This window comes from Quercus robur, chromosome 2, assembly GCF_932294415.1.
Source record: "Quercus robur chromosome 2, dhQueRobu3.1, whole genome shotgun sequence".
Taxonomy (NCBI): domain Eukaryota; kingdom Viridiplantae; phylum Streptophyta; class Magnoliopsida; order Fagales; family Fagaceae; genus Quercus; species Quercus robur.
This window is the reverse complement of record NC_065535.1, coordinates 75,180,702-75,207,389: the sequence shown is the minus strand read 5'-3', so window position 1 is coordinate 75,207,389 and position 26,688 is coordinate 75,180,702. Positions and strand designations below refer to the sequence as shown.

At 34.7% G+C, this 26,688-nt stretch overlaps 3 protein-coding genes and 1 long non-coding RNA gene across 5 annotated transcripts; 3 read left to right on the top strand and 1 right to left on the bottom strand.

Annotated features, from left to right (window-relative positions):
* Positions 1-3,535: 3,535 nt before the first annotated feature.
* LOC126715023 (uncharacterized) lies at positions 3,536-6,374 on the top strand. Of its 2 annotated transcripts, XM_050415448.1 has the most exons (4): positions 3,536-3,864; positions 3,987-4,047; positions 4,959-5,093; positions 5,219-6,374. In XM_050415448.1, the coding sequence occupies exon 4, from the start codon at positions 5,278-5,280 to the stop codon at positions 6,079-6,081; it is 804 nt and encodes a 267-aa protein (XP_050271405.1). In that variant the 5' UTR covers positions 3,536-3,864; positions 3,987-4,047; positions 4,959-5,093; positions 5,219-5,277; the 3' UTR covers positions 6,082-6,374. The 2 variants fall into 2 exon arrangements, with proteins under 2 accessions (XP_050271405.1, XP_050271404.1); XM_050415447.1 differs by lacking the exon at positions 4,959-5,093.
* Positions 6,375-8,909: 2,535 nt separating this feature from the next.
* LOC126715021 (probable galacturonosyltransferase-like 10) lies at positions 8,910-10,393 on the top strand. The gene has a single exon (XM_050415445.1). The coding sequence runs from the start codon at positions 9,081-9,083 to the stop codon at positions 10,239-10,241; it is 1,161 nt and encodes a 386-aa protein (XP_050271402.1). The 5' UTR covers positions 8,910-9,080; the 3' UTR covers positions 10,242-10,393.
* Positions 10,394-11,372: 979 nt separating this feature from the next.
* Positions 11,373-15,342, bottom strand: LOC126715022 (uncharacterized). Its single transcript, XM_050415446.1, has 5 exons — positions 14,760-15,342; positions 13,965-14,238; positions 12,357-12,455; positions 11,991-12,205; positions 11,373-11,760 (listed from the first exon to the last, which is right to left on the bottom strand). Exons 1-5 carry the CDS (start codon positions 15,224-15,226, stop codon positions 11,685-11,687), a joined length of 1,131 nt encoding a protein of 376 aa, XP_050271403.1. The 5' UTR covers positions 15,227-15,342; the 3' UTR covers positions 11,373-11,684.
* Positions 15,343-21,750: 6,408 nt separating this feature from the next.
* LOC126715020 (uncharacterized) lies at positions 21,751-24,097 on the top strand. Its single transcript, XR_007651736.1, has 2 exons — positions 21,751-21,922; positions 22,669-24,097. It is a non-coding gene; the product is annotated as an uncharacterized LOC126715020 (long non-coding RNA).
* The last annotated feature ends 2,591 nt before the right edge of the window (positions 24,098-26,688 follow it).

Sequence of the window (26,688 nt, the reverse complement as noted above, 5' to 3'; positions counted from 1 at the left end):
ATCAGTCACTTGTCATCATTCAATATTTTTCACATTGTTTGTGGGCCTCATACCTATCACACAGTGCAAGTTTTTTTTTTTTTTTTTTTTTTTTTTTTTTTTTTTTTTTTTTTTTTTTTTTTTTTCAGTATCATCGAACCTAGTGAAAAAAAAAATCGATCAGATCACCGAACCCAGTGAAAGAAGAAGAAGAAGAAGAAGAAAAACCCAGATCAGATCATTGAACCCAGTGAAAAAAAAAAGAAAAAAAAAAACCCAGATCAGAAGGAAGAAGAAGAAGCCAACTAAAGTCTGAAACGCAACCCAGTGAAGAAAGAAAAAAAAAAAGGTCAAAAGTTGTGGCTAAAGTCTGACAGTGGGTCCCTCCATGTAGTGTTATTTACGGAAATGCCATTGAGTTATGGAAATTAAAAACAGCTAAAATATGTTTTCAGTTTCCATAACTTATAACTCAAAAATTAGAGTATTGAGTGATGAAAACAGAGTTATGGAAACAGAGTTATGGTGGTGCCAAACAGACTTCTAGTTATGGATCCCACCATTTTTGAGTTATGAGTTATGGAAACAAAGATATGAGTTATGGAAATTGATAAACCAAACACCCCCTAAGTGATTTTTTTTTTTTTTTTTTAACTCATTTAAAGTTGCTACCAAACATAAGAAAATTATACAATTTTATAGAAAATACTTTTTGGAAAATGACTTATTTTCTATAAAACATTATTATCAAAACAAATAGAGCATATGAGAAAGATTGTCTATCACAAAATTGCTCCTATAATACAATTATTGTTTCTACTTTATATTATCATCTTTTTAAAAAATTAAAAAAAAAATTGTACATGAGAAAAGAATGCTGACAATTTTTTTCCCCTTAAATATGGCAATCGAGTCCCTCTAAGTAAGCCATTTAAACATCAAGTCATCAACAAAAAGTTTAGAAGAAACTTGGGTGAAAAGAAACTATAAAGTTAATGTTGAGTGTTATCACAAAGAGGAAAAAAATAATAATAAATAAAGATATGGATTACGTGTAATTTACATCTTGTACAACACACTATCAAAATTATACCTCTAAAAATATTTTTTATTTGATAAGCATTTTCACAATATACCATCCCATTCTATTTTCTCATACAAATACTCTTCTATTCTTGCAAGATATCAACGCTAGTGAAAATTACGAAATATGTCATCACTTAACTATCCATGACTCCATATATCATATTTTTAATAGTTTTGAAATAAAAAAAATAAAAAAATCCTATTGATTGGATAGTAAATGACATTTTCTTAATAACTAAAAAAACCCGGAAATGTATAATCCAATAAGTTACACCATATTCATTTAAACTTGACTTGGAAATTGGGTAAATAGCAATCCAATCTAAAATAAGATTTAAGATATACTTCTAAAGATAATAAGGTTCTTTACGTAATGCTAAGTTACTAACTAAAAAGGTTTCTTTGAAAAAAGAAAGTTACTAACTATTTTTTTGTTGTTGTTGCGTTGCTGTTGTGGTGAACACTAACTAAACTATCTCGTCCCTTGAGGGACAATGGGACATCCAATAAATTTAGACTAAAATATCTTAATTTTACGAGTAAAATATTGATAATTACATGTTGGTGAGATGGTAAAACTTTTTACTAGACCCTACTCTCTCTCTCTGAGCTTGCTTTCATGTCCATGGGTAGGGTATGGATCGGGTATACTCATACCCTACCTAAAAAGTTTGTCTATGGTTACCTGATTATCAATACCCATTAGTATCCATATCCGAATTTTACCCGAATATATTATCCATGGATATCCATACCCTACCCGAAACCCATTTAATTTTTTTTTTTAATCCAAAACATTTTAATGTAAAAACTAACCAATCTTAAAAAAGAAAAAACTAATCAATAAAAACTTGTTAAAAAAATTTTATTGATTAGTTTGTATCTGCTTTTTTTTTGTATTTTGTTTTTTGTTTTTTGAGATAGAGATAGAAATTTTATTAGATAAAAAATTTAAAAAAAATATTCAACCCCAAAAAGAATTATCTGGAATGGCTAGTTTATGACTTTGGATACTAATTTACCTCCCCAGCTCTTATGATCAATCAAATTGTCTCAAAGAAGACTAACCCAAAAATGGGTGTCTGAGATTTATTAAAGGAACCATTTGAATACATTTTCCAACAATAGCATATAAAGCTTCTCAATTAATCCACATGTTAACATATAATTAAAAAATTACTGGCAAATGTTACATGTAAATGTTCAACAGAGTTGCTACCAGCAAAGAGAAGGCAACTTGAAGGAGAAGTTGGTGGGCAAGTGAGTGGTCCTTCTTATATAATCTGCTTTCTCGGAAGTTCTCACAGCTTTCTTATTCAGTTTAGCCTCTGCATTTGCACGCTTTTCTTCAGTTATTCTTCTAGTAGCAACTTGAGAGGGAGGTGGAGACTGGAGAGCCCTTGAGAGAGAGAGAGAGAGAGAGAGAGAGAGAGAGAGAGAGAGAGAGAGAGAGAGAGAGAGAGAGAGAGAGAGAGAGAGAGAGAGAGAGAGAGAGAGAGAGGTTTAGGGTTTTTTTTTTTTTTTTTTTTAATACGAGTCGGGTTTGGATAATATTCATACCCTACCCGAACAATTCAGGTAATATTCATACCCTACCCGGTTAAACTCTACCCATGAAGAATCGGGTATTACCCGAAACGTTTGGATCGGGTAGGGTTGGATATCCATTACCTAATGGATATGGCCATCCCTACATGTCACAATGAGAAAAGCCTCAATTCTATTTGTTTCACAAATAATCAATTGTTTGGTTGATACAAAACTAGAAAAAATCCCCAATTAATTCTTTAAAGCAGTAAGTACATAATGATTACGTTTAAATGTAAAATGTAATTTTCTTTTGATTTTATTCATGAAATTATAAGGAGTTTTCTTTTCAAATTCAAAATACTATTTAAAATAGGAGTTTGGCTTCCTTTCAATGTTTTTGTGTATTAGAAACAACTCAAGATTAGCATATATTCTAAAATGGTCATGTGTCAGTGTCAGTGTCATATTTTTTCTTTGCACAAAGATAAAAACCTTACCCTTAAAAGTGTCCATATGCTAATAATACAAGAAAGTGTGATGAAATTTTTGAATGATTTTGAAATTCAAATAATATTCTAAAGCTTCTAACTAGGAATTACTTGTTGGTGTAATAATGATGTCATTTTTGGAAATTTTGTTGATGTCATTTAGGTGTAATAATAAAATTGTGTTCATGTCATTTATCTTTGGAAAAATATACAAAATCACAACTTTCTAAAATTGGTGAAAAATAATACTAATAATTTCAATTGTAGATCTTCTCAAAATTAAAATAACCAGCCACTTAAAGATATGTTGTAAAAGTATTGTGAAAACATTTTTAAATTATAGGATTTAAAATGTAATTTTATTTATAAATAAAAAAATGAAAAGGGCAATTTGATAACTTAACATATAAATAAAAAAAGGACAAGAGTTTTAAAAATATGGGCGTGGAAGAAAAGAGTACACACACACACACAAACAGAGAGAAAGAAGAGAGGAGTGTTGAGAATTTGAGAGGTTCTTTTGTTTGTTGTTTCGTAATATCCACTCCCTTCCTATCCTCATTTCATTTCTCTCTATATATCTCTTCTTCTCTTATTACTTTCTTACTTTTCAATTCTCTCTCTCTCTCTCTCAGAGATATTTTTCAAATTAGGGTTTTTGCCGAAATTCCAATTTCAATTTCAATTTCGTTGTTTCTCACAAATTTTCCCAATGGCCGATTCAATCGCCACCTCTCCTGCCCCTGCTTCTCTCCCCAGAGACCTCACCAAGAAAAAGAGGGTAAATTTCGCAATTCTTCTTCACTCTGTTTGTTTCCCTAGAAAATTTTTAAATATTTTTGTGGCATTTTGTTGTTTCAGTTCGTTCTGATTGTGAAATTTTTGTTTTTTTTTTTTTTATAGACGAACAAGAAATTGAAGCAGAGCAAGCTCGACGTTCGGCGTGAACAATGGCTTTCTCAAGGTACGCTTGGCCTTTTTTTTCTCTTTGTTTTCTGAATTTCATGATGTTTTTGGTCAAAATTGAATGTAAAATTATAATTTTTATTAAAAATATTGAGCAAGAAATATCTGTGTTATTGTGTGTGTGTGTGTGTGTGTTTTTTTTTTTTTTTTTTTTTTTTTTTTTTTTTATAAATTTTTTTTACATATAAATAAAAACTGAATAAAACTGTCTCTTAGCAATTTAGATTCTTTTAATATATATATATTTTCATTTTGTGGGTGCTTTTATTTTATGTTTGCTTATTTTAATTTGTCTAAAGAAAATCAGTATTTGACGGATAGTGCATATAGGTTGAATAATAAAGAGATAGTGCATATAGGTTGAATAATAAAGGTAATGTGTGTTGCTGTACCATGAAATTGAAATATCAGTCATGAACTATTGGAAACAGCAATAGTGTAGAGAAAGAGTGTAAATCTATTATCACCTATAAAAAAAAGAATGTAAATCTATTATTATTATTATTATTAATATTTTTTTGTTGCCCAATGAAATGAAGTGAAACACCAAGAACAGTTTTTTAAATTGGTAACTGGTTCGTCTTCAACCAAGAACATGACTCTGCACTAGCCAAAATCTGTCCATGGTTGTGGAAGAACCATATAGAATGAAATATGAATAACATTTTAGCTTTTTGAATTTTTGTATAAAGAAATTGGTCTTATATGCTTGTTCTTCTTCCGAATGTTTGAGTTGGTCTTTTTAGCTTGAATTCAAACCAATATTTGACGGGTTTATCTCAATAGATGTCTAAAACACCAAATGCTAATGGCGCAAAATTGCATGATGCTAAAATTTTATGTGTACTTTCTTCCGTTTCCTCTGTCAAGTAGAGGGTAAAAACTTATTTTGTACAACTCTTGCTACAGCCTTGACTACAAGAGATAGAAGATTGGTCTAAGTTCTAGTGTTCTAGATTTGATTGTCCTAGAGTGTCTCATGATGCTGATCATATTCTCTACTTCAAATGGTCACAAGCTTAATGCTAGATGTGAAATGAACTTGTGAGTATATGGCCTTTTATGTTTATAGGAGACAATGATGTTTGATAAAGACTCATTTTTTGGATTGGCTGGCAAAACTTATATTTGCTAATTCCATCTGTTCATAATGGACTGTTGTAATGCAGTCAAGAACAAGGGATGCAAGGTGGATTCAAATGGGAAGGATGAGTCTCACTCATCATCCATGCGAATAGCCAATGTGCAGAATGGATCACTGGATAATTTGGAAATAAGATCGAGAGGAGAGGAAAATGAGGGCTCAAGCATCCATGATAGTGATTTGGAGTCCCTGATGAATAGCCCAATTGGAATCACTTTGGATCACAATGATTCAAGTAAGGGTCTTACTGGGAGCAGCAGCAGTATCACAAGCAGTGGTTGTTGCTCTGGAAACGTCAGCGAGGAAGAAGAGGATGATGGGTGCGTGGATGACTGGGAGGCTGTTGCAGATGCTTTGTATGCAGATGACAATCAGCACAAACCAATTGCAGAGTCTCCTGCCGAACCTGAAACTAGGGTTGAATCTGATAATCTTGAAGTACCTAACCATAATCCTGGAGTGGACTTGTCCAAAACAGAGAGTGGGAAAGTGGTACCTGAATCACGTGTGAATTGTCGAGCGTGGAGACCTGATGATGCTTGCCGTCCACAGAGTCTGCCCACTCTCTCCAAGCAGCACAGTTTTCCAATGAAATCAGAATGGCATTGTGGCCGTGGAGCTATCACGTGGACGTGGCAAAGGCTCTCATCCCAACCTTCTTCATGTCCTATCTGCTATGAGGATTTAGATGTCACAGACTCTAGCTTTCTGCCATGTTCATGTGGATTTCATCTTTGCCTTTTCTGCCACAAAAGGATTCTTGAGGCAGATGGGCGATGCCCAGGCTGCAGGAAGCAGTATGATCAGATAAATGTCAATATGTGCTTCAATGAAAGGGTCGCTCCTTTCCAATTATCTCGTTCTTGTAGTATGAGTACTAGGTTTTAGAAAGACAGTTTCCATTCTTTGAATATTACTTTCACACTCTCTCTCTCTTATGTTGCAGTCTTTTTTTTCCCCTTTTAAATTCTAGGACTTCAATTTTCCTTAAAGACGATATGAGTATAGTGATAGAGGGGTTTGAAACATTCAAAGAACTGAACTGGACTTTTATTGAGTCTGATCCTTAGCCGTATGCTGTTTTGTGCATGTTGATTTAGGAAACTGATGGATTTCTGTGAATACCCCCTATAGATACTTTGAAAATAACAAAAATAAAGTACAATAGTTTTACTTTCCAATTTCTTCACTCTGGGATATGTCCTCTTGATTTTTGAGTTGAAGTTTATTTTTGTGTAATATTTGCTGCTGGTGTTTTGTGTGATGGTTGAAAGACTCCATTGAATCTTCTGCTTTTTTATCTTCCAAATTGTGATGAAGGGGGCTGCATTTTCTAAGGAAGAAAAAATATTAGTGGCTGTGTTGTAATTGATTCTTGGTTGAATGTGAACTTAATTATACGTTCCCATTTTTATACTTTTTTTTTTCACCTTCATCTCCGGTCATTTATATTGTCTAACAGATTGTATATTTATGTTTTTTTTTTTACTTGTCAATTGCATAAACTATAGGTCTTTAGGCTGGAGGAAAAGAAATTAGAGCTGGGGGCAGGGTACCTTGTCTTTGCTTGTTTCACAGCTAATTGTAGAGGATGATGCCAGCTTGACGTGCTCGTTGTGTATCATGAAAAACTTCTCAAATGTATTTATGAATGAAAAACGTGTACTGCGGTTATCATCTGTAACTTTTTACTCATTCTGTAAAAAACTTATTAATTCTCATTACATTCGATGTCATAAGCCTTCAGAGTTGCAAATTCTAACTAAGCTGTGCATTTTATCAAGCTCTGGATTATATGGATTAAGATTCTCTCTATTCATGGAGAGAGTTCCTTCAGGGTTAAGATTTTTACTTCTCATACCAGTAAGAGTGTACATGAAGAGGATCTAGATACATCTTTAGATTTGTATATACAACTTAAATCATGAAATGATGGGGATTCTTTTCCTAACTATATGTGGTGATTGTGGTGAATCAAGTCGTTTAGACTTTAGATGCAATGGGGGATGGGGTGGTTTTGCTTTTGTAGAATTGCTACTTTCATAATTTCCTCGCATTTATCTCCCGTAGCACAGCCATGAGCCCATCCGTTTGCTAAAGGGAATGAAATGGAGAGGTCCCGGATACCTATGCGGATCCTTGTCAGCTTTTCACGGTTTCAAGTTCTGCTACTCATTTAAAATGGTTGTGTTATTCTAACATATAATCAGATCAAGAAAAATATTCATAAAAATATTTTTAAACTGCAGAGTGACTAATTCATGTTTTTGCTTAATTGCGCTTTCTATGTAGTTGCTATATCCAGTCCGGTATTGCATCCACAATTAGATCTAGTTGGTTCAGACATATTTCCTCTATAATGGATTACCTTTCCACCCCGTTCATAACTTTACCAGTCACTTTCAAGAGATTCCTGTCTATAATTACTTGTTGTATGTGTGAAAGATTATAGACACAGAGGTGCTTGAAGAGTTCCTTCTTATAATTACCTGTGTAAAAGATTATAAACACAAAAAAATAGTCAGGTGTTTGAAAGAGTTTTGCACTTGAATACTTCAGTAGCTCGAAAAGTTCTGCACATCTACATTAGGGGGAAAAAAAGAGAGGAAAACTTCTATCTTTTGGCTGTCAGTTGGGGTAAGTTACACTAAGACCTGGTTGCAATTTTGAAGTGAGAGAAAACGAAAGGATTGTTTCTGGCGTAAATTTTAAAAAGAAACTTCTTGATTAGGTGTGAAACAGAAAATTAGTGGAAAAAAAAATGGCGGTTAAAATATTGGGCGCAGAAAACATTGACTACCAGACCAAACAAACAACAACAGTGAAAACCGAGAAGACTGCATCACTGCATGGCTGTCATGTACAACTGTCCACGTTACCAAGTATGTAATCTTAAATTAAAACCAGTTTTATTTTGCTGGGTAATCTTGGTTTCTGTAGAAATCACCCAGCATTACATGGGATATTTGTATAGAATCTTGGAATGTCTTGATATTGATTGACCAGCAATTTAATACCACAATATTTTACATAATTTTTGCCATAATCCGTCATGTTACGAGGTGTGAGTGATGAAGAAAAAATTGTGAATTTATGTGAGTCTATATCTGCATTACTCATATAATATGTTATATAAAAAATTGTGTAAAAATTTGTGGTACTAGTATTGCTCTTGATTGATACCAGGTCCATGGCGAATTGCAAGTTGCAACACAGGACTTTTATTTATTTATTTTTTTGTTACCATAACTTTGGACTTAGACTTAAGTCACCTAACTTTCCCACTTACCAATACAAACAGTCACACACGGAGAGAGAGACCATAAGGCCCAATCCATAAGCATTGAAACTTGAAAGTATTAAGTAATAAATAAGAGGCAAACATAAATAAAATTTGTTCATAGCACGTGGTCACATGGGTGTAATAAATTAAAGGGCATATAAATAAGGAGGATGAATAAATGAAATCTGTGAAGTGCACGTGGTCACATGTCTGTCTTCAATGGAAATATGTAATGAAAATGAAACGCACAAGGTGGTCTCCAAGAAGCTCACCAAGTTGAAAATTAAAATAAAGAAATAAATTAGGAATGGAAATGAAGAGGAAAATTCCAATACACTAACCCAATATAACTCATTCAAACTCGGCCAACCTTTCTTATCAAAGCCGTGTTCTCCTGTGTTATTTATGTATCTAAACGTGTTTGCTTCTTCTCCACTTCTTGACCTTGTCTAGAGTTCCGTGTGTCTTCCTTTATATATAGAGTCTTCTCTTCTTTTCTCACTTTCATTTGCATTGCAACCATTGTTTCTGTTTTACAAGGTTTGCAACTTTCTTAGTTCAAAAGAAACATACCAAATTGACAAACCCAATTTATTTTATTTTGATGATGTTTCTTCCTAGAGCTGTTTCTGTTGTGACCATTCTAGTTTTCACTCTTCTATCCTATGGAAATGCAATTAGATCATTGCCTAACAAGTTGGCATGTGGTGGTGATGAAGCACGCATTGAATTTGGCATGTCTATGCGATTCTCAGAGGCACCAGAGTACCAAAATGGACCCAAATGTGCTGTCTTGGCCAGAAATGGATTGCTATTGGCATGTGACCCTTCAGTTGTTCAGATAGCTATGACTATTGATTTGGAGTACTTGAGAGGCACTGTTGCGGCTGTCCATTCAGTTCTCAAACACAGTTCTTGTCCTGAAAATGTTTTCTTTCACTTCATTGCTTCTGATTCCAGCTTGGTTGATTTAGCTGAGCTTACTCGGATTGTAAAATCCACATTCCCTTCTTTGAGTTTCAAAGTTTACGTCTTCAAGGAAAGTATAGTCAATAATCTAATCTCATCCTCAGTTCGCCAGGCTCTTGAGAACCCATTAAACTATGCAAGAAGCTACTTAGCTGATATGCTTGAGGCTTGTGTCAAACGTGTGATCTATCTAGACTCTGATGTCATTGTTGTGGATGATATTCAAAAGCTATGGAGCGTGTCTCTATCTGGGTCAAGAACAATTGGAGCTCCAGAGTATTGTCATGCAAACTTCACCAAGTACTTCTCAAATGAATTCTGGTCCGACCTTGAGTTTTCCGAGGTTTTTGCTGGGAAAAGACCGTGTTATTTCAACACGGGTGTGATGGTGATGGATTTGGTGAGGTGGAGAGAGGGAGACTACACAAGAAAGATTGAGAAATGGATGGAAATTCAAAAGGAGAGGAGGATTTATGAGTTGGGTTCTCTTCCACCGTTTATGTTGGTATTTGGTGGAGATGTTGAGGCCATTGATCATAGATGGAACCAACATGGGCTTGGTGGAGATAATGTGGTGAGTAATTGTAGATCTTTGCATCCAGGTCCTGTGAGTTTGCTGCATTGGAGTGGCAAGGGGAAGCCATGGGCAAGACTTGATGCGAGAAGGCCGTGCCCGGTTGATTATCTATGGGCTCCTTATGATCTCTACAAACCCCATGACCAACCACATCACCACCACCACCGTTACAGGAAACAAAAACAACAGCAGTTGATATATTCTTCTAGAGCATTATAATTTGTATGATTCTTTTTTATTCTTTCTACAGTTAGGAACATTCATTTATGTGTATAGAGAGAAATACCAAAGCACAAATTTTGCAATGAAATTGATGGAAATATAGCGACTTTACAATTAAATGGAGTAGGCAGCTTCTCTTTTTGGTCAAATTAGTTTTGTCTATGTTGTATACACTGTATAGGTCTGTATCGTCAGTCCAATTTTTTCCGTCGCCATCTTCTATTTGTCAAACGTCCTAATAATCCACTAATCCGGGGAAGCCATCATATAGAACACCAAATTTTCATTGTCAAGAACATCTAGAAGCTCAACGGTCAAAATTGTTTCTGTTCAGGTTGCAATTCACATAGCTGCTTATTATTTTGTCACGCTCAAAAATACTTGTGCACTAATGAGTAGGGTATACATTCTCATATGTCATCCTTAATCAGGGTTTACAGTTCTTGAATCATGAATGACTCTGGAGACTAATGTTCAATGAAAGACCAATGAAGCGGCCATTTTACAATTCTATTGCAAAGAATAAAATTTAGTTTTAGTTCCTTAGGTTGTATATCTTAGGTTCTCCAATTAAATTTAACCATGTGATTGCATTGAGCAATTAATTACATTGTTGAATATTTTCTCAAAAAAAATTACATTGTTGAATATATTTATTCTCGAAAAAGACAACATTGTTTTTGCACCGTTGATCAATACAACCACGTGATTAAATTCAATTGAAGAACCTAAAGTACTAGTACCTAACAAATTGAATCTAAATTTTAGCCACAAACTAAATCCCGATATTGGAATGATAATCAAGGTTGTAATTTGATATTATTTGTCATTAAGGAACCAAAACTTTGTTGCAGCAAGTTCAATTTTTCTGAGAAGTTTAAAGCATGACCATGCACACCCAGAGTATCCGGACAACCAAGACTTCCTGCTCGTTGTAAAAAAAAAGAAAAAAAAAAAGAAAAAAAAAAAAAAAAAAAAAAAAAAAAAAAAAACACTTCCTGCTCGTGAGGTGTGATTACTGCGATACTAGATGGAATTCTTTTTAGTCCAAATGCATTGCTATTTTGTCTAGCGCATCACAAAGTCAAAACAGATTACCACTTCAACCTTTGATAGAATGGCACGGGATAATTCAAGAGCAGATGGCATTGATATGACTCTACAATGAACAATAAATCTAGCATTCTTCATGTGACCTACATGATTGATTTGGACAGTAGTTTCAAAAACACCACTCAGAGTTTTGCCTTTCATGTGAGGTAAGTTGGAAAATTGACATGAAAGAGGTACAAGCAAGAATTAAATGTGGTATTATTACATGGTTTTCACTTGAACAATATTATTGACGTAGATAAACAGAAGAAAAAACAAAAAGAAGAAAAGAATTTACACTTCTTCTGCCTTTTCTTTTTCTGATGGTCATTCCTGAATTCCTTCCCTTTACAACAATCCAATAACACAAGTTAAATGCAACCTGTTTTCCAAGCCTCTCAAATGATGACCCAACAGCATACACCTGCCAGCAGAAAAGTGAACCTTAGTATGTGATCCCGGATGGGAATCAATTGAGTTAATAAGACAGAAAGAGGCCTTGACTGGCTACAACGTCTAAGGTGTATGTAAGCATGGACGTGTGTGTGTGCTCTCCCATGTGCATATGATGAGTGCACATAAGTGACTCGTTCAAAACTAACCCACAGAAAACCAGAGAAAAAGCAATTTATTAAGGGAGTGACAAATACTAACCAGAAAAGTAGCTTTGCTAGGTAATCCCGGGAAGTGCCTATGGTGTCACAAAGTTCATCATCACCATCCGGGCGGTTCTCAGTACCTGCCTTGACTGAATCTAACATAAAATCAGAGGTAGTCTCATCTTTAAAGAATCTATGCAATATGTTCTGAACAAGTTGGTGAATAATGTCTTCGACCTCTAAAGATGATGGACGAGAAAGTTCAGCCACCTGTTGAAATAAACAATGTATGACAAGAGGACATTTTAGTTATAATAAAGGCTTAAAACCAGGTGGGCAAGAGAAAAAGGTGATTGAACATTGGAGGCTAGAAGGATGGAGAAGAGTAACACTATCTAATCAAAGGAATTTAGGACATTACCATATCAGAATCCAAGGATCGCAAATACTCTAACAAATTGTTCCTATTTTCTCTGTCATATTCTATTTTCAAATTTTCCTGCTTCTGGGCATCAAGTTCCTGAAACAACATACACTAGTCAGCTTAAAGTGGGAGTATCTAAGCACCTTAACGTCTCAAGCAAATCACATTCATAAGCATGTTCGGTAAGTTTCACATCACCATTTATGCATGGCTGAAAGTAGGCCAGCATAATGTTGATTGCAACAGCAAAGTGCACAACAACAGCAAGTTACATTTAAAGCAGACAGAAAATGCATCTGGCAAGTCCAGCTGGGCTACTGTGAGTTAGATAGATAACTGGAAAGCTCTAGAGCCAATGCACAGATTTTTTCAAGATTCCCCTAGTGAAATCTAATGTGTAATACTTGAATACTTGATAACCTCTTTTTTTTTTTTTGGTGGGGGGGGGGGGGGGGGGTGGTGGGGGAGTATACTTAGTGACTGACATTTTAGAGGTACGAAAGCAACTCATGCAAGTTTGAAAACTTCATCATTCCTGTTCCACAGTCCCTTCAATTGACAAGCAATAGCTACAATCTTGAAGGCCGTATGATGAACTCTAGATCTTCATATAAGAGATACAAGCTTAACATGCAATGTAACAGAGAAGAGATTTGAGGAAGAAAATAACTTATATTCAGTCCCTTTACATTGAATATGTATTATTGACTCTTTTCAATCAGTCATTAGAGGGGACTACAAGTCAATGACTCCTGAGATAAATGGTATCATTCTATATAATGGTTTGTCCTAATCATACATGCGTAAAAAATACAAAAAAATTCAAGTCATGTAATAATTACAATACTTAATAGATGCAGGTAAGAAAGAAAAGCACATCAAGTCAAGTTCAACCAGAGTAGCGACATTTTAGTTCAATGTTGTGCAACCATAAGCAAATTGGAAAGGACAAATTCCATTAAGCAAATCAAGGAAACAACAATTCAAGGTCTTCCATTTGGAAGAGGCATAGGAAATGCTTTCAATCACTTAATTAAAAGACCATGCTTTGCAAACCTAGAAATAGAGTAAGCTCTAAGATCTTGTTTACCTAGAATTAAACCCATATAAATCTTACCTTTCAAATCAAGTACCCATAAAATACCAACTAAACACCACCTAATACCATTTTTGAAAATTCCTACTTCAAACGTTCCCAAATCATGCAAAATACAGACAAAAATTGCAGAAATAAATTCTCCAATACAAAAATCTCAGCAACAAAGTAACAGAATTACACAATACACAAGCAAAATAGCACAAAATATGTTCTCAAATCCAGTATTCAAAGCAAGAAAAGTGACAAATTATGCGAAATAGAGAGCAAGTTAAACAAGATACATTCTCAAATGCAATGCTGACAACAACAAGGTAACAATTTCTGCGAAATACAGAGAAATATTACCAAAAAAAGAAAACCCACACATTCTCAAATGCAGTATTCATAGCAACAATGTAACAAAATTACACAAAAAACAGAGCAAAATTACACAAAACACATTCTAAAATGCAGTATTACAGCAATCAAAGTAACAAAATTACCCAAAATACAGGGCAAACACTGACCTCTTTTACATTAGACAACTCCGATTGCAACTTTTGGATGTAATTTAATGCCTCTGGTGACAAATCCCCGAAAATTTGAGGTGCTCTTCTCTCCAAATCCTCAATACTTATATCACCACCACCCCCACTATCCCTCACCTTACTCTCTTCCTCCACCTTATTCTCCTCCACCTCGCGCCTCCGCTCAGAACAATTCAAATTCTCCAAACTATCCGGCGAAATCTCCAAGTTCCTCATCAACGATATCCTATACTCCGCGTTCCATAGCGTATACCTAACCATAACACCAATCAATCCAATCAAAACCAATCCAAATTTTCATATAAGTTTTCTTCTAATAATTAATAAATGTAAAGGCTACAACAATTGTGTAAAGTTAATTACAATTGACAGAAAATGGTCACATATTATTTTTAAAATGATTCTTTTTATATTAAAGTTATCAAATGCACACCACATGACCATGTTCAATCAATTATAATTAACAGAAATTACGATGTACTGATCAATTTGGACAACTCTTAAACCTCAGGGGTCAACAATACAAAATTGATAGCAAAAGGGGTCAATTATAATTTACCTTTTGGGATACCTTTCTTTGCTTAATAATTAACACATGGAATCACTTTTTTTAAAAAATATTTTTCCTAATAATCCAAAATTTTCGATTTTTTTTTTCTCCTAATAACATTAATAAACGTAAAAGCAATACAAGAATCACTAAAATTTTTTGAATTTTTAAATAAAAAATATTAAAAAAATTTAAAGAAATGGTTGTGGTGGTGGTGGTGGTACCCGGTGATGACGGAGGAGACAAGGAGGCGATGAAGTGGCCGTTTGGAAACGGAGACGGTGACGGAGAATTGATCGGACGGGAGCAATCCTAGCATAGTGGAAATGGTCTGCTTCATGGAATCCTTGGCCGAATCAGAAACCGCCTTGGATACGACCGAAGTATCCAGGGGCTCGATCTTCTTCAACATGTTGGCGATGACGGAGAATCCGCGGTCGAGCTTTGAGTTCCGCGTCGAGATGACGAAGTCGTCGGAGACGCCGCCTCCGTCGACGCCGGAGATCAGGCAGTTGACGGCGGACGACGCCGACGCGGCATAGCGGGGCCGTCTGAGGTGGCGAGAAGGTAGTTGAGGTAGTTGAGGGTGAGGGTGAGGGTGGAGGAGGGGTTGGTGGTTGTGGAGGGGTTTGAGTGACAGGTCGGTGACGCGAGAGAGAATGAAAGCTCGAGCAGCTGAGGCAGAGGCCATATGAAATGAAGAATTTTGGTGGGCGGAGACGAAACGAAGAGATTTTTCTCTTCTTTTTGCCTCTCTATCTTTGTTTGTTGATAATGATGCCTCTACGGGCTTCCTCGAATCTTTTTTTTTTTTTTTTTTTTAACTTAAAATATTACCCTTATATCTCGGCCTCAGTCTGATCTTTTTTTTTGTTTGTTTGCTTTCGTAAGTGGATGTTTGGTGAAAACATTAACATTTGTCCTTGGTTTTGTTTTTAATTGCAAGTTTCTCTTTTCTTTGGCTTAAAATTGCAAATCAATCCATACATCTAATTTGGACATGCTGTTTTTGATGGGATTTCATGACATGCTTAGTTGTAAATGGGTTTAGTAGACCAATCACAAATTTGGGTGTAGGTTTAAGTGTGTCACTAGGGTTTTTTATTGTAAATTCCACAATCGACAATGGTGGTCCACTTATAAGCGTGGAACTAGCAGGTAGAATGCTATTATTGTAACAAATAGGTAAAGAAGCCACTTTTATTGCCTCCTCCTATGTTTTTGTTATAAAAAAACAAAATTTGCATATTTCATATTGAAGAATAATCAATGAAGAGTTTTTTTTTTTTTTTGAAGAGCTTATATTCTCAATTTCCTTTTCTTTTTTCTTAAATACTATACTAATAGTCTATTTTTTAAACCATATGCTAAAGTTTAGTCTTTGAGTGATTTTAGTCTCTAATGTTTACTACAAATGAGCTTTTAGTGATTTTTAGAAATGGCAAAAATTCTCAATTGCACTTCACTCTGGGCTAATTTTTCCCACTTTGATGGAGTGAGGATGGGTTTTACTTGCCTTGTCTCAAATGTATATATACTACATAGTACATATCTAAATTATTTATACAAAAAAAACAAATCACTTATATACATGGCCTAGTAATTTATATATTTTTCTACATATTCTATTACAATATTCAAAACACTTGCCCATCATTTTCTCTTACTACTCTCATGGTCACATTTTCCTTTTTTTTTTTTTTTTTTTTGTGTTTTTGTTTCATCTTTATCTCATTAATTTCAAAGCCATTTTATTATTATTTTTTATGCAAGATAAAAATTCTACTTTAACCTAATTTAAGTGTACATGTGTGTGAAGCTCACTTCTAAAAATTTGAGCCCCGACCCTTTCCCCATACACCCTACAAGTACTTATTCTTGTGGAGTGACCATCGCGCCAAGGGTGTGCGGTAACGTCATAACCACTTTATTGAAATTGGTAAAGTACTTCTAATTTGCCCCAAATGACTTGTCCTGCTTTCATCCCACACAAGGTTTTTTGTGTTTTGTGTGTGTGTGTATTTTTTTTTTTTTGGTCTCGAAGAGATAATAGGGCATTAGGGCACCCATGACCCTACCTTGCCTTGTCCTCCCTCACCCATTTCTTTATTTTCCAATAAGTTTATATGCACAAAATATTTTTTTTATAAATAATTATAACATATTTTTCATGATTAATACGTGATAGACATGGGATTATTAAATTCATGGGAGATTAACAATATTCAATTTCAATTTTGACTAGAGTGGTTATGAATATTGTACAGTGTGCACTCGTTGGCCCATCTTACATAGGCCCGATTGTGCATGGTGTGCGGTTACTAGCCCATTGTGGGCCCAGATGGTGTAATGTGCACGGTAGATTTAGTCGAGAACTGTTTCGAGCCTTGCAGTTGCTATTATTTAGGTACACTCCTGAATACCTTGGTAGTGCCTTGGGGAATGTTGTTATTGAGCACTATCCGGCGTCTGGCTCAAGTTCCAATATCCAAGTTCCTGTTCCCAAAGTGAGGTCCAATCCAGTCAGGAATAATCAAAACAGGCCCCACCCACACGAGTTTCATCAGAAAGTAATCATTATTGACCCACTATGGAAAGACTATAAATAAGAGGAAAGGATGGGAAAAAGGGGTTAGACAAGAGAAGGAAAAAACTAAGGAGGAGAGAGAGCAAGTAAGGAAGCCTAGGAGTAAGAGTGTTCAGCAAGGGAAATAACCCATCTTTGTGAGCTTTTATCTGTCCTAAGAGACTACCCATTGTAGGAAACCCATAAAACCACAATAATAAGTAAATTGTGAGCCCAATCGCATGGTTGGCCCATTAGCCGAGACTTGGGCACGTACAAATATAATTGTATCTATAATGTTGTTGTTGTTGTTGTTGTTTTTTTTATTTTTTTTTATTTTATTTAAGAAACAAACATACACGTAAGGAAGAGGGAATAAGATTCTAACATAAAGAGTAGTTAAGACTTAAGACATTATCTTATTTGAAAAAGAAAAAAAGAAAAGAAAAAAGACTTAAGACAAGATCTTTAGTGGGTTTACTTTTAATTTAAAATTAGGGTAAATTGCAAATTACACCCCTAAAGTTTGGGAGTGATTGGATTTTACACCCTGAATTTTTAGAATTTAGATTTTACCTCCTGAAGTTTGGAGTGTTTGAATTTTACATCATGACATTTCAGAATTTGGATTTTACTTCCTAAAATTTAGGGGGTTTGGATTTTACATCCCAAAATTTTGAAACTTTAGGGTTTAAAATCCAAATACCCCCAAACTTTAGGGAGTTAAAGCCAAATACTCCTAAAATATAAGGGGTAAAATCGAAATCCTAAAATGTTAGAGTGTAAAATCCAAACATCCCCAAACTCTAAGGGTAAAATCCAAATTCTGAAACTTCAGGGTGTAAAATCTAATACCCTAAAATTTTAGGGGTGTAATCTGCAATTTACTCTTAAAATTATCATGTGTAGACTGTGTTGTCAGATGCTACATCCCCCCCCCCCCCCCCCCCCCCCCCCCAGTCATGTTTTTCACCTTTCTTACTTCATTCTTTCACTATGGAGAGAAGCAATTTGAACCTTAATATCTCCCTTAAAAATCTTAAAAGGTGCTAGTTGAACGATAAGACTCTTGATTACATCAATATTAAATATAGTCTACGCTAATTGAAGACTTGTTAAAATGTTAAGTTACAATAAAAATGTAACTTACCATTTTTTCATACTCATAACTTACTTGTTCTAGTCAAAAGTCTTAGATCTCAACTCACACATTTTGGTGTTTCTAACAAGGACATCCAAAATTTAAATTCTCCACCTCCAACTATATACACACACTTACAAAGACTTTATAAGTTAACTTAATTGGTAAAGTCTTTGTAAAATCATTTATTAAATTGCCTCTTTTTTTTTTTTTTTTTTTTGACATGTAATTGTGTCTTTCTTTAATTACTCTAAAGTAGGTAAAACTCTAGCAGTGATATTTTCGTCCATTGGATTGCAAGCTAATTCTAAATGATGCAGACCTTCTTAAAAAATTAACAACAACAACAACAATAATAATAATGATGATGATGATGCAAGATTATGTTTTTCCTTTCTATAGAATTGCATTCTACAAAATAAAATAAATATTCATTTATCTAATTTTTTAGCGTTACATTTTCTTAGAGTTAATTAGGAACTATGTATTTTTTTTTTTTTTTTTGAGTAAAAGGAACTATGTATTTGTATAATATGTGAGCGATGCTTCTCCACCATACAAGATTTTTTATGCTAATTATTAGCCCACGTTGTATCAATGACCAAATCAATAGAGGTTTGTTGGTACATACAATATTGGCAAATGACAATGTTGTTCCGATGTTTTGGGGAGCAAGGGGAAAAAATTTAATAGAAAGGCTTTAACACTCACTGTCCTTATCCAAAAAAAAAAAAAAAACACTCGCTGTCAGAGAACATGATAGTATTAACAACAATAAAGTCTTATTATTCTCAAACTTTTGGGGTTAATTATATTGTAAGTTTGTAACCCTCCTCCTTTTCTCAAAGGAACGTGTGAACTAAATATATGATACTAAGTACGTATACAGACAGAGTTATTCTTAATTATATCATTTATTAAAATTGTTTATTTATTGGCTGAGCCATTTTCTTTGTAATTTAACAATATCAAGGGCCACAACAATTGACCAACTAGAAGTCAGATTAGAAGAAATTGAATATGGATAACCGTGGAGAGTCACGTATCTACGTCGGTCCAGTTTCTTTCAATGAACCACAAAACTTCAGGGTGTGGACCAATCACTAAGTGGTGGGTATGGCTCCGATGCCAACACCACAGCACCACAAATATTTATATTTTTAATCCTTCTTCCGTAAATTGATACGGTAATCAGATAGATGTTTGTGACCCCATTTTCCATGTTGAACTAGAGATAATGTCTATAATGCCATTTGGTAGGTCCTAATTGTCTAAGATGCACTCTTTTTATATCTCAATTAAACCAAGCCCTGAATTTAATTACAGAAACCACACAGCTGAGAGGTGAATATCATAAAACAGCAAGAAGGGTGTTGTTAGAACAGTTTACAGAAAGCTGCTTCAATTAGACCCTCAATTACTTCTAGTGTATTACGAGCTAGGAAACACGGATACTTCATTTAGGGTGTCGTACCTATATCGTATCAATGTTAAACTGGCAATTTCATGTTATAATTTTCAAAAATTGCTTGTGTTACTGTGTCGTCCTGTACTTATGTCCACGCTTCTTAGATTACGAGCATGATTCATTTTCAAAGTATACTTATACAGTTATACTAATGATGTGATCATAAAAATGGCTAAAAAAATATGGACATATGGATTACAACCAATTCCTTAATATGAGATAATAGCTATGTTTAGTGATGCTTGTAAATTGTAATTATTTCCTGCATTTTGAAGCCAATAGTAATGTTAGGGACACAGTATGTTTTTCAACTGTTGACATAATATATTGTGATTGAAGTAACATTATTTTCACTTAGATCTAGCATTAAAACCACTTCTATTATGCATCAATCACAATAGACTGTACCAAATTTTGTGAGAGAAGAAGAAAAAGAAGTTGTCTTAGACTTATTGTTAACGCCAAATTAGATTCTTTGTTTGCAGGATCAGTTATTCTTGGAAAGTGAAAGGACAGGCAGGCAGTTTCTTTTCATCACGGATATGAGCTAGTGTCACTTAGTGATGCTCTCAAAGCCAGGTTATCCACAATGCTTCCCTATTAATCTAGGACAAAAAGTAATCAATTATTAGCTCCTCTTGTATCTGCAGAGAGTACGCGGTGACACCTCTCTGCTTGTTCCATTCTTCTCATTTAAGTATTTATCTGATATCTTTGCTTTCTTCTAAGCAAGAAGGATGCTAGTGTCAATTTGTTAAAAGACTCCATAATTACATAGATCAGGGGAGAGAGAGTTCAGATTTGTGAGGTAAGTAAATTGGGATTTTTCATATATACAATTTTTCAGTATTTTAATCTGTAAGTGAATCACCTTTAAATCACACATGGGAAGAATGCATGATATTGGTAACAGACAAAGCATGATATATGACCGATGTCAAGAATAACAACTATTTTTTACCATTAAAAAGTCACTATAATCAAGAGTCTTGTAGTTTAATTGAAACTTATCCATACATAAAAGTGTTTAAGGGTCTAGAGAAGAAATGATTTGATCTGTGAGGTTAGTAGTATATTATAACTCTCTTAAAAAAAAAAAGAAAAAAAAAAGAAGCCACTATAACCTCTAGGACCAAATAGGACAAAAGTGGACCGAATAAGACCGAATAGAATCAAAGTGGACTGAAAAAGTCAGATGGACCAAATAGAACCAAAGTGGACTGAATAGGATCAAATTGAACAGAAGTGGACAAAATGAACTTAATAGGACTAAAGTTTACCGAATAAGACCGAATAGAACGAAAATGGATAGAATGGACTGAATAGGACTGCATGGTCCGAATAGAACTAAGGTGGACTGATTAGGACTAAATTGGACCGAATAAGACAGAAGTAAACAAATTAGACTGAGTTGGACCGAATAGGACCAATATGGACTGTATAGGTAAATTTGCTATCAAGTATTTTTTTTTTTTTTTTTTGAGAAAGTGCTATCAAGTTTTTGTCATTTGTAACATTGGAAGATTTAATATAGATATCCTTTATTTAATATAATATTTTTATAATACTGCATCAACTAAAATATTATATTATAATATATAATAGACTAATATAGTAAATATTAGTAAATATTAATTTAATCTTTAATATTTACACTATATGTCAATTTATTTTCTAACATTTCAAATGTTTCTGTTTAGCCCCTAATAGTAATATGCCCAAATAACCTTTTTTTGAGCATTCCGGCATACCCAAATAACCTCCTTTGGGCATGTTGCACGCTCATGGTAGTCCCACGTGCACACTACCTTGGCCATGGCAGCCATGAATGCATGCCGTTAAATGATGGAAGAAAAATGTAAACATTAAGGACCAAACTCGTAATTTATCCTAAATATTAATTAATAAAGGGTAATACTAACGAGTGTCCTTAGCGCACTGGTTAAGAAACCAATTAAAGAAAGTTTTTATGGGAAAAGAAAAAGAAGCAATTAATATTTTGACAGTTTTTTTCATTTCCCATAAAAGTGATGTCACGTTTTTGTTTATCGAAATTTGAGGTGTGGAATGAATGGCGGGAAAACAAAACCACTGAATCTCCAGACCTTAATAACTGTCGTTTAAAAGTTAAAACCGCATGATCATCATTCTTCATTCATCACTCCGAAAAAGTTAGGTGGTCGTCTGGTTTTCACAAACAACTTCCATTTAGGTACGTTTCTTTTACTTCACCGATTTCTTATTTTCTAACTTTTTAATGTCAAGTATTGGGCTTTCCCTCTGTTTGGCAGCCGAGAAACTGCAGGAAAGCAAAAGAAAATTAGTAAGAAATGTTTGAGTCTTATGTTAAAGTATATATATATGTATATATATTTTTTTTTGGAGTTTTTATCTCAGCGAAAGCATTGGTTGAGTGGTGAGTTTTGCTTTTTGTTGTGTACCAAAATAATGAACAGCCTTGGATCATGTGTCTACTACGATCTATCATCAAATTAATATGGGGTTTCATTATGTTGATTTGTTATGTGTTAGAAACGGTTCATGCTTGAGAAAATTATCTGTGTATTCTTGTATAAAGTATGAGTACTATATGTTTGAAGAAATGTTTGAACGAATAGAATCTATTTTATTATGACTTGTACCTCAGAGCATGATTTAAGTATTTGTATATGTGTGTACTTTTGCGATTCCTTTATTATGTTTTTATATGGTGGTTGAAGTAATTTGCCTGATTGAGGTGCTGAATGCTGATATTGTCATCCTAAACATTCAAACTGGTTGGCATCTTCTAAGATGGATGTTGGCTCCAAGTATAGCATAATATGTTGTTAAGTTTAAACGTCTTGTAAAATGGAAAATTGGGTTGGAAACATTAGATAGTGTTATGAATGTAGACGTGTTAGATGTTTAATTAGTGTCATGTATAGGATCTGATCTATATTTTCTTTTTGTGGGTAGGTAATCATGGTGGTGCAAGGGGCAAGTGATATAAATCTCAAGGGGCCTAGAAGTAAGAAGAAAAAGCTGGATGAGTATAATAATTGGAGGCCATGACCGGACCTTCCTGAGCCTATGCTTGATCTTATTACAAAGTCACTAGGGCCTATAGACTATCTCATGTTTGGGTGTGTTTGTAGAACATGGAGGTCGTATGTTGCGACATATAAAAAAGGTTTTTTGGCATCCCAACCTCCACTTGTTCTCTTCTTATCAACACATGCTAGGAGAGCTTGTTACTTCTTTAGTATCTTTGATCAAAAGTTATACAAGGCAATACTGCCCAACCTTATTGGCAAATCATATTTGGGGATCACTTGTGGATATTTGGTCCTGAAGGACAAGGAAGAAAGGACAGATTCTCAAATTTGGCTTCTGAATCCTTTTAAAAGACATGAACTCCGTTTCCCTAGTCCTCCTAAAACTTATTGTCACTTCATCCTTGCTGCTTTAGCTACGCCTTTGCCAGAGTTTGTACTCATAGCTTTTTGTAGATGGCAACCATATTTCCAGTTTCGTAGATCCAAAGATGTCCATTGGACTGTATATGATTATAATGACAAATTTAACGGCAGTCCTAGACACAATCCTTGGATGATTATTGATGGAGCTGTCTTCAAGGACAAGGTATATGTTTTAACTAGTCATGCTGAAATTGGGATACTAAATCTGAATTCTCATCCTTATGTGACTCTGCTGAAAGTAAAAGGCATTGCAGATTTGAATTGTTGACTGCAGTTACGGTTACTGGCTTCTGATGAACAGCGCCTGATGATTCGTGGAATAATTGAATTTGACTATCATTCAGTTTATGAGCTAAATTTTTCAAAGATGCAATGGGTTCAGTGGCAGAGTTTAGGAGATCAAGCATTGTTTTTGGGTCATAGAACGGGCCCAGGATTGTACAACATAACCAGATGGAAAGGTCACCGACAATGTGCTAATTGCATATACAAAGTTGGTAGTGCAACTAACAAATACGGCGTACAATTCTTGTATATAAGATATCCCAAATCTTTTCCAATCATGCAAGCAAAACGTATGCCAGATTTTAACCTAGGAAATTACCCGTTCTGGTATTTTCCACATCTGTCTTGCAGTGTGGATTCTTTGGTTGATGACTAGTTGGGATTTCTTCTTGTTCATCTTCCCTAACCTCTATTGAAGCAGTCATTTGGACAAGACATTGAAGTGTTTTATACATTTGTTTTTTATTCCCTTATTGATGACTTTAGAACTCTTTTTGATGGCTAATCATTGAAGAGAATTACTTGCTATGAGGTTTGCTTGAGTTTTCTGCTGCCCATTTTTGCAGCTCTCAAATGGTCCACTAGTGCAAACTGCACAACTATTTTTGTGATAAGAAAATCCAACAATGTTTTGTCTTCCAGCCAGTAAAAATTTCTTCATGTATTTTTTGTTTGTTATTGGTATTGGCTTGATAACACAGATTTTTAATAAATTAACGAGCTTGAAACCTTGTACTGATCTATCACAGAGCTGGGAAGCATAAATGTGACTGGATGGAACACCAAAATATGTAGGGTTTTTTAATTTCAAAGAGAACATAAGATGTCAGTAGATAGATGAAGACGGAGAAACATATGGCTGGGCTTTTTTTTTTTTTACTAATTGCAACTCACCATTAACTGCTTCTTTCTAGAATGTCAGAGTTGCTGAAACTAAGTACGAATGGATTCAAAAAAAAATTACAAGTAAACTTTAATCCTCCATTGTATCATTGGCATATGTTTCTAATTACAATTGCACTAAAACATGAATATTTTTTTGCACTATAAAACATGAATATGGGGTACTCAGAAGATGGTGATGCTAAGCCTTCCACGACTATAACAGCACTAGGCTAGTTGGCTCACTGGATGTTTTGAGGGAGGAATGTAACTCCTCTATAGTTGGCTCACTAGCATTGTTGTATGCCTTAAGTCACCAGAATAAAAATGAGAAAGGACCACCACACTCCATTGAAGAACATATTTTACACAAAGATAATTGAAATATTAGTTCCTAGGAGGCTAGGAGGTTCTCTCGTAATTCTTAGGGCTTTGTGAGGTGTTCATACTTCTAAGTGTTTCCTTGTGGCTTTTTAAAGTGGTTAATCTCCATTATACAGGTTTAGTGAACTTTGATTTTAGTTTTTAGTTGTTTGTCTTAATTGATTCATAATGCTTCGCCTTTAAACCAATTTGATGTCTAGTATGATAACTTAGGCTTCGATCTGTTAATTATTAGGCGGCCTAAGCTTTGATTTATTTTTCTTGCAATCAATTTTAGTGTACTTATGGATAACTTAGCTTCTGAGAAATCATTAGCATTATATATCACTTGGAGAGATACTTGATAACTTAGGATTTTATTTGCTTGCTTTCCATATTTCATTATTACCTGCATTTCCTCTATTGAGCATCAGGACTCATCTTAATTGAGGTAATATCGAACCACATCCCTTTAAGTACGAAGTCAAATAATCCACCACGAACCCATAATCAACCATTTCAAAACTTGAACTAAGGCATCAAACTACTTGTAATCAATTTAAGCAGGTTTAAAACAAAATATTCTCAAGCAAATTGACGACCATAGTGAGAGATATGCTAGAAACAGCTATGAAGTTTAAGCACAGAATAACAACGAAGCTATGACTGACATGCTTGAACATGGTCTTCACGCCATATTAGAACAAATGGCTGAAGAGCTACCGAATACCTCAGGGCTAGTCTTTTTAGATGTGCCATAGAAAGTATAGCAACACTTCAGCCTACCATGGTGACTTTTGGGACTCAGCCAAGATTTGAATGAAGAAAGCTTCCAAGCTATGTGTTTAGGATTTTTTTTTTTTTTTTCTCACAACTTTAGACATATATAAGAATTATTTTAAGGGCCGTCTTAGTTGATGAAACTTGATGCAAAGGTTTTATTCATGCATATATATTGTGACTGGACACAATTTGCTCTAGTTCATCTTTCTCTTGAAGAAGCTGTTGCGTTTGTACGCCGTAGGGTTTCGTAACCAAGGAGCTTCTTGATCTTTATCGTGTGGATGAATTGAAGAATTTTGCAATCAACATCCTTCTCAAGTTGGTGTGTCAGTCACGTACTGGGATCCGTACATCGATTGGTTAGTCACATACTTGGAGCCGTGCATTGAAAGAAGAGATTGTCACTACATTACAAGTCCAATTGGATATTGGGATAAGGGTTCAACTATAGGTTGGTATAAAGTACTAGGATTTTTTTACTTGTAACCACTTGTTTTGATAATAGTGGATTCTCGGGAGTGGTGACCTTAAATTCACCCGATGGAGTTTTTGCCTTGAAGGTTTTCTCCATTCGTAAACAAATCACCGTGTCGAATTTATTTTTCCGTTGCATTTAACTTAGTTGGTGATTTGTTTGTGCTATCATGCGTATTGCATGTTGATGACCTAATTAATTAACTTGGCTAATTAATTGGTTAATTTATCATAAGAGGCCAATACATTCTTGGCCTATCACCTCGGATTTTGGCACATCTACCTTCAAGACCTCTTCTAACTTTGACCCAATTGCCCATCCCATTTCTTTCATTCTGCTCTTTAAAGGAAGATTGAAGATTTGGACCCAGAATGGAGACCACTTCAAAACTATCTCTTTTGGTGTTAATTCCCCTTTGAACTCTTGGATGAGGACCAGCTGTTTGTCGTAGTTCCACAGGCATAGGTCTAAGACTTTCTTCTTGTCCTTCCCGTCGTTGAATTCCACCAGAAAGAGATCCTCCTCTATTTTAGAGATTTGGACTCCCTTATTTGGTTTCCACAGCATTCTCATGGTTTTTCTCAGAGCTTCCAAATTGATGCTTCTATGCACCAAAATCTTCATCACTGCATAGTTTTTCCCTATTTCTCTGGCAACCCTCGTACAGCTACTCCCAAGCACTATATCTTCATCCTCCAACTTAGTAAAAGAGAGCTTATTCTAGAGTTT

What these genes read in the sequence shown, in the direction of transcription:
- LOC126715023 (XM_050415447.1), top strand. Translation starts at nt 3,796, where the DNA reads ATGGCCGATTCAATCGCCACCTCTCCTGCCCCTGCTTCTCTCCCCAGA. An exon ending in ACCTCACCAAGAAAAAGAGG is followed by an intron (nt 3,865 to 3,986) that starts GTAAATTTCGCA and finishes TTTTTTTTATAG; the next exon opens with ACGAACAAGAAATTGAAGCA. An exon ending in TGAACAATGGCTTTCTCAAG is followed by an intron (nt 4,048 to 5,218) that starts GTACGCTTGGCC and finishes GTTGTAATGCAG; the next exon opens with TCAAGAACAAGGGATGCAAG.
- LOC126715021 (XM_050415445.1), top strand. Translation starts at nt 9,081, where the DNA reads ATGATGTTTCTTCCTAGAGCTGTTTCTGTTGTGACCATTCTAGTTTTC.
- LOC126715022 (XM_050415446.1), bottom strand. Translation starts at nt 15,226, where the DNA reads ATGGCCTCTGCCTCAGCTGCTCGAGCTTTCATTCTCTCTCGCGTCACC. An exon ending in AGTTGTCTAATGTAAAAGAG is followed by an intron (nt 12,456 to 13,964) that starts GTCAGTGTTTGC and finishes ATGTTGTTTCAG; the next exon opens with GAACTTGATGCCCAGAAGCA. An exon ending in CTAGCAAAGCTACTTTTCTG is followed by an intron (nt 11,761 to 11,990) that starts GTTAGTATTTGT and finishes TTCTGCTGGCAG; the next exon opens with GTGTATGCTGTTGGGTCATC.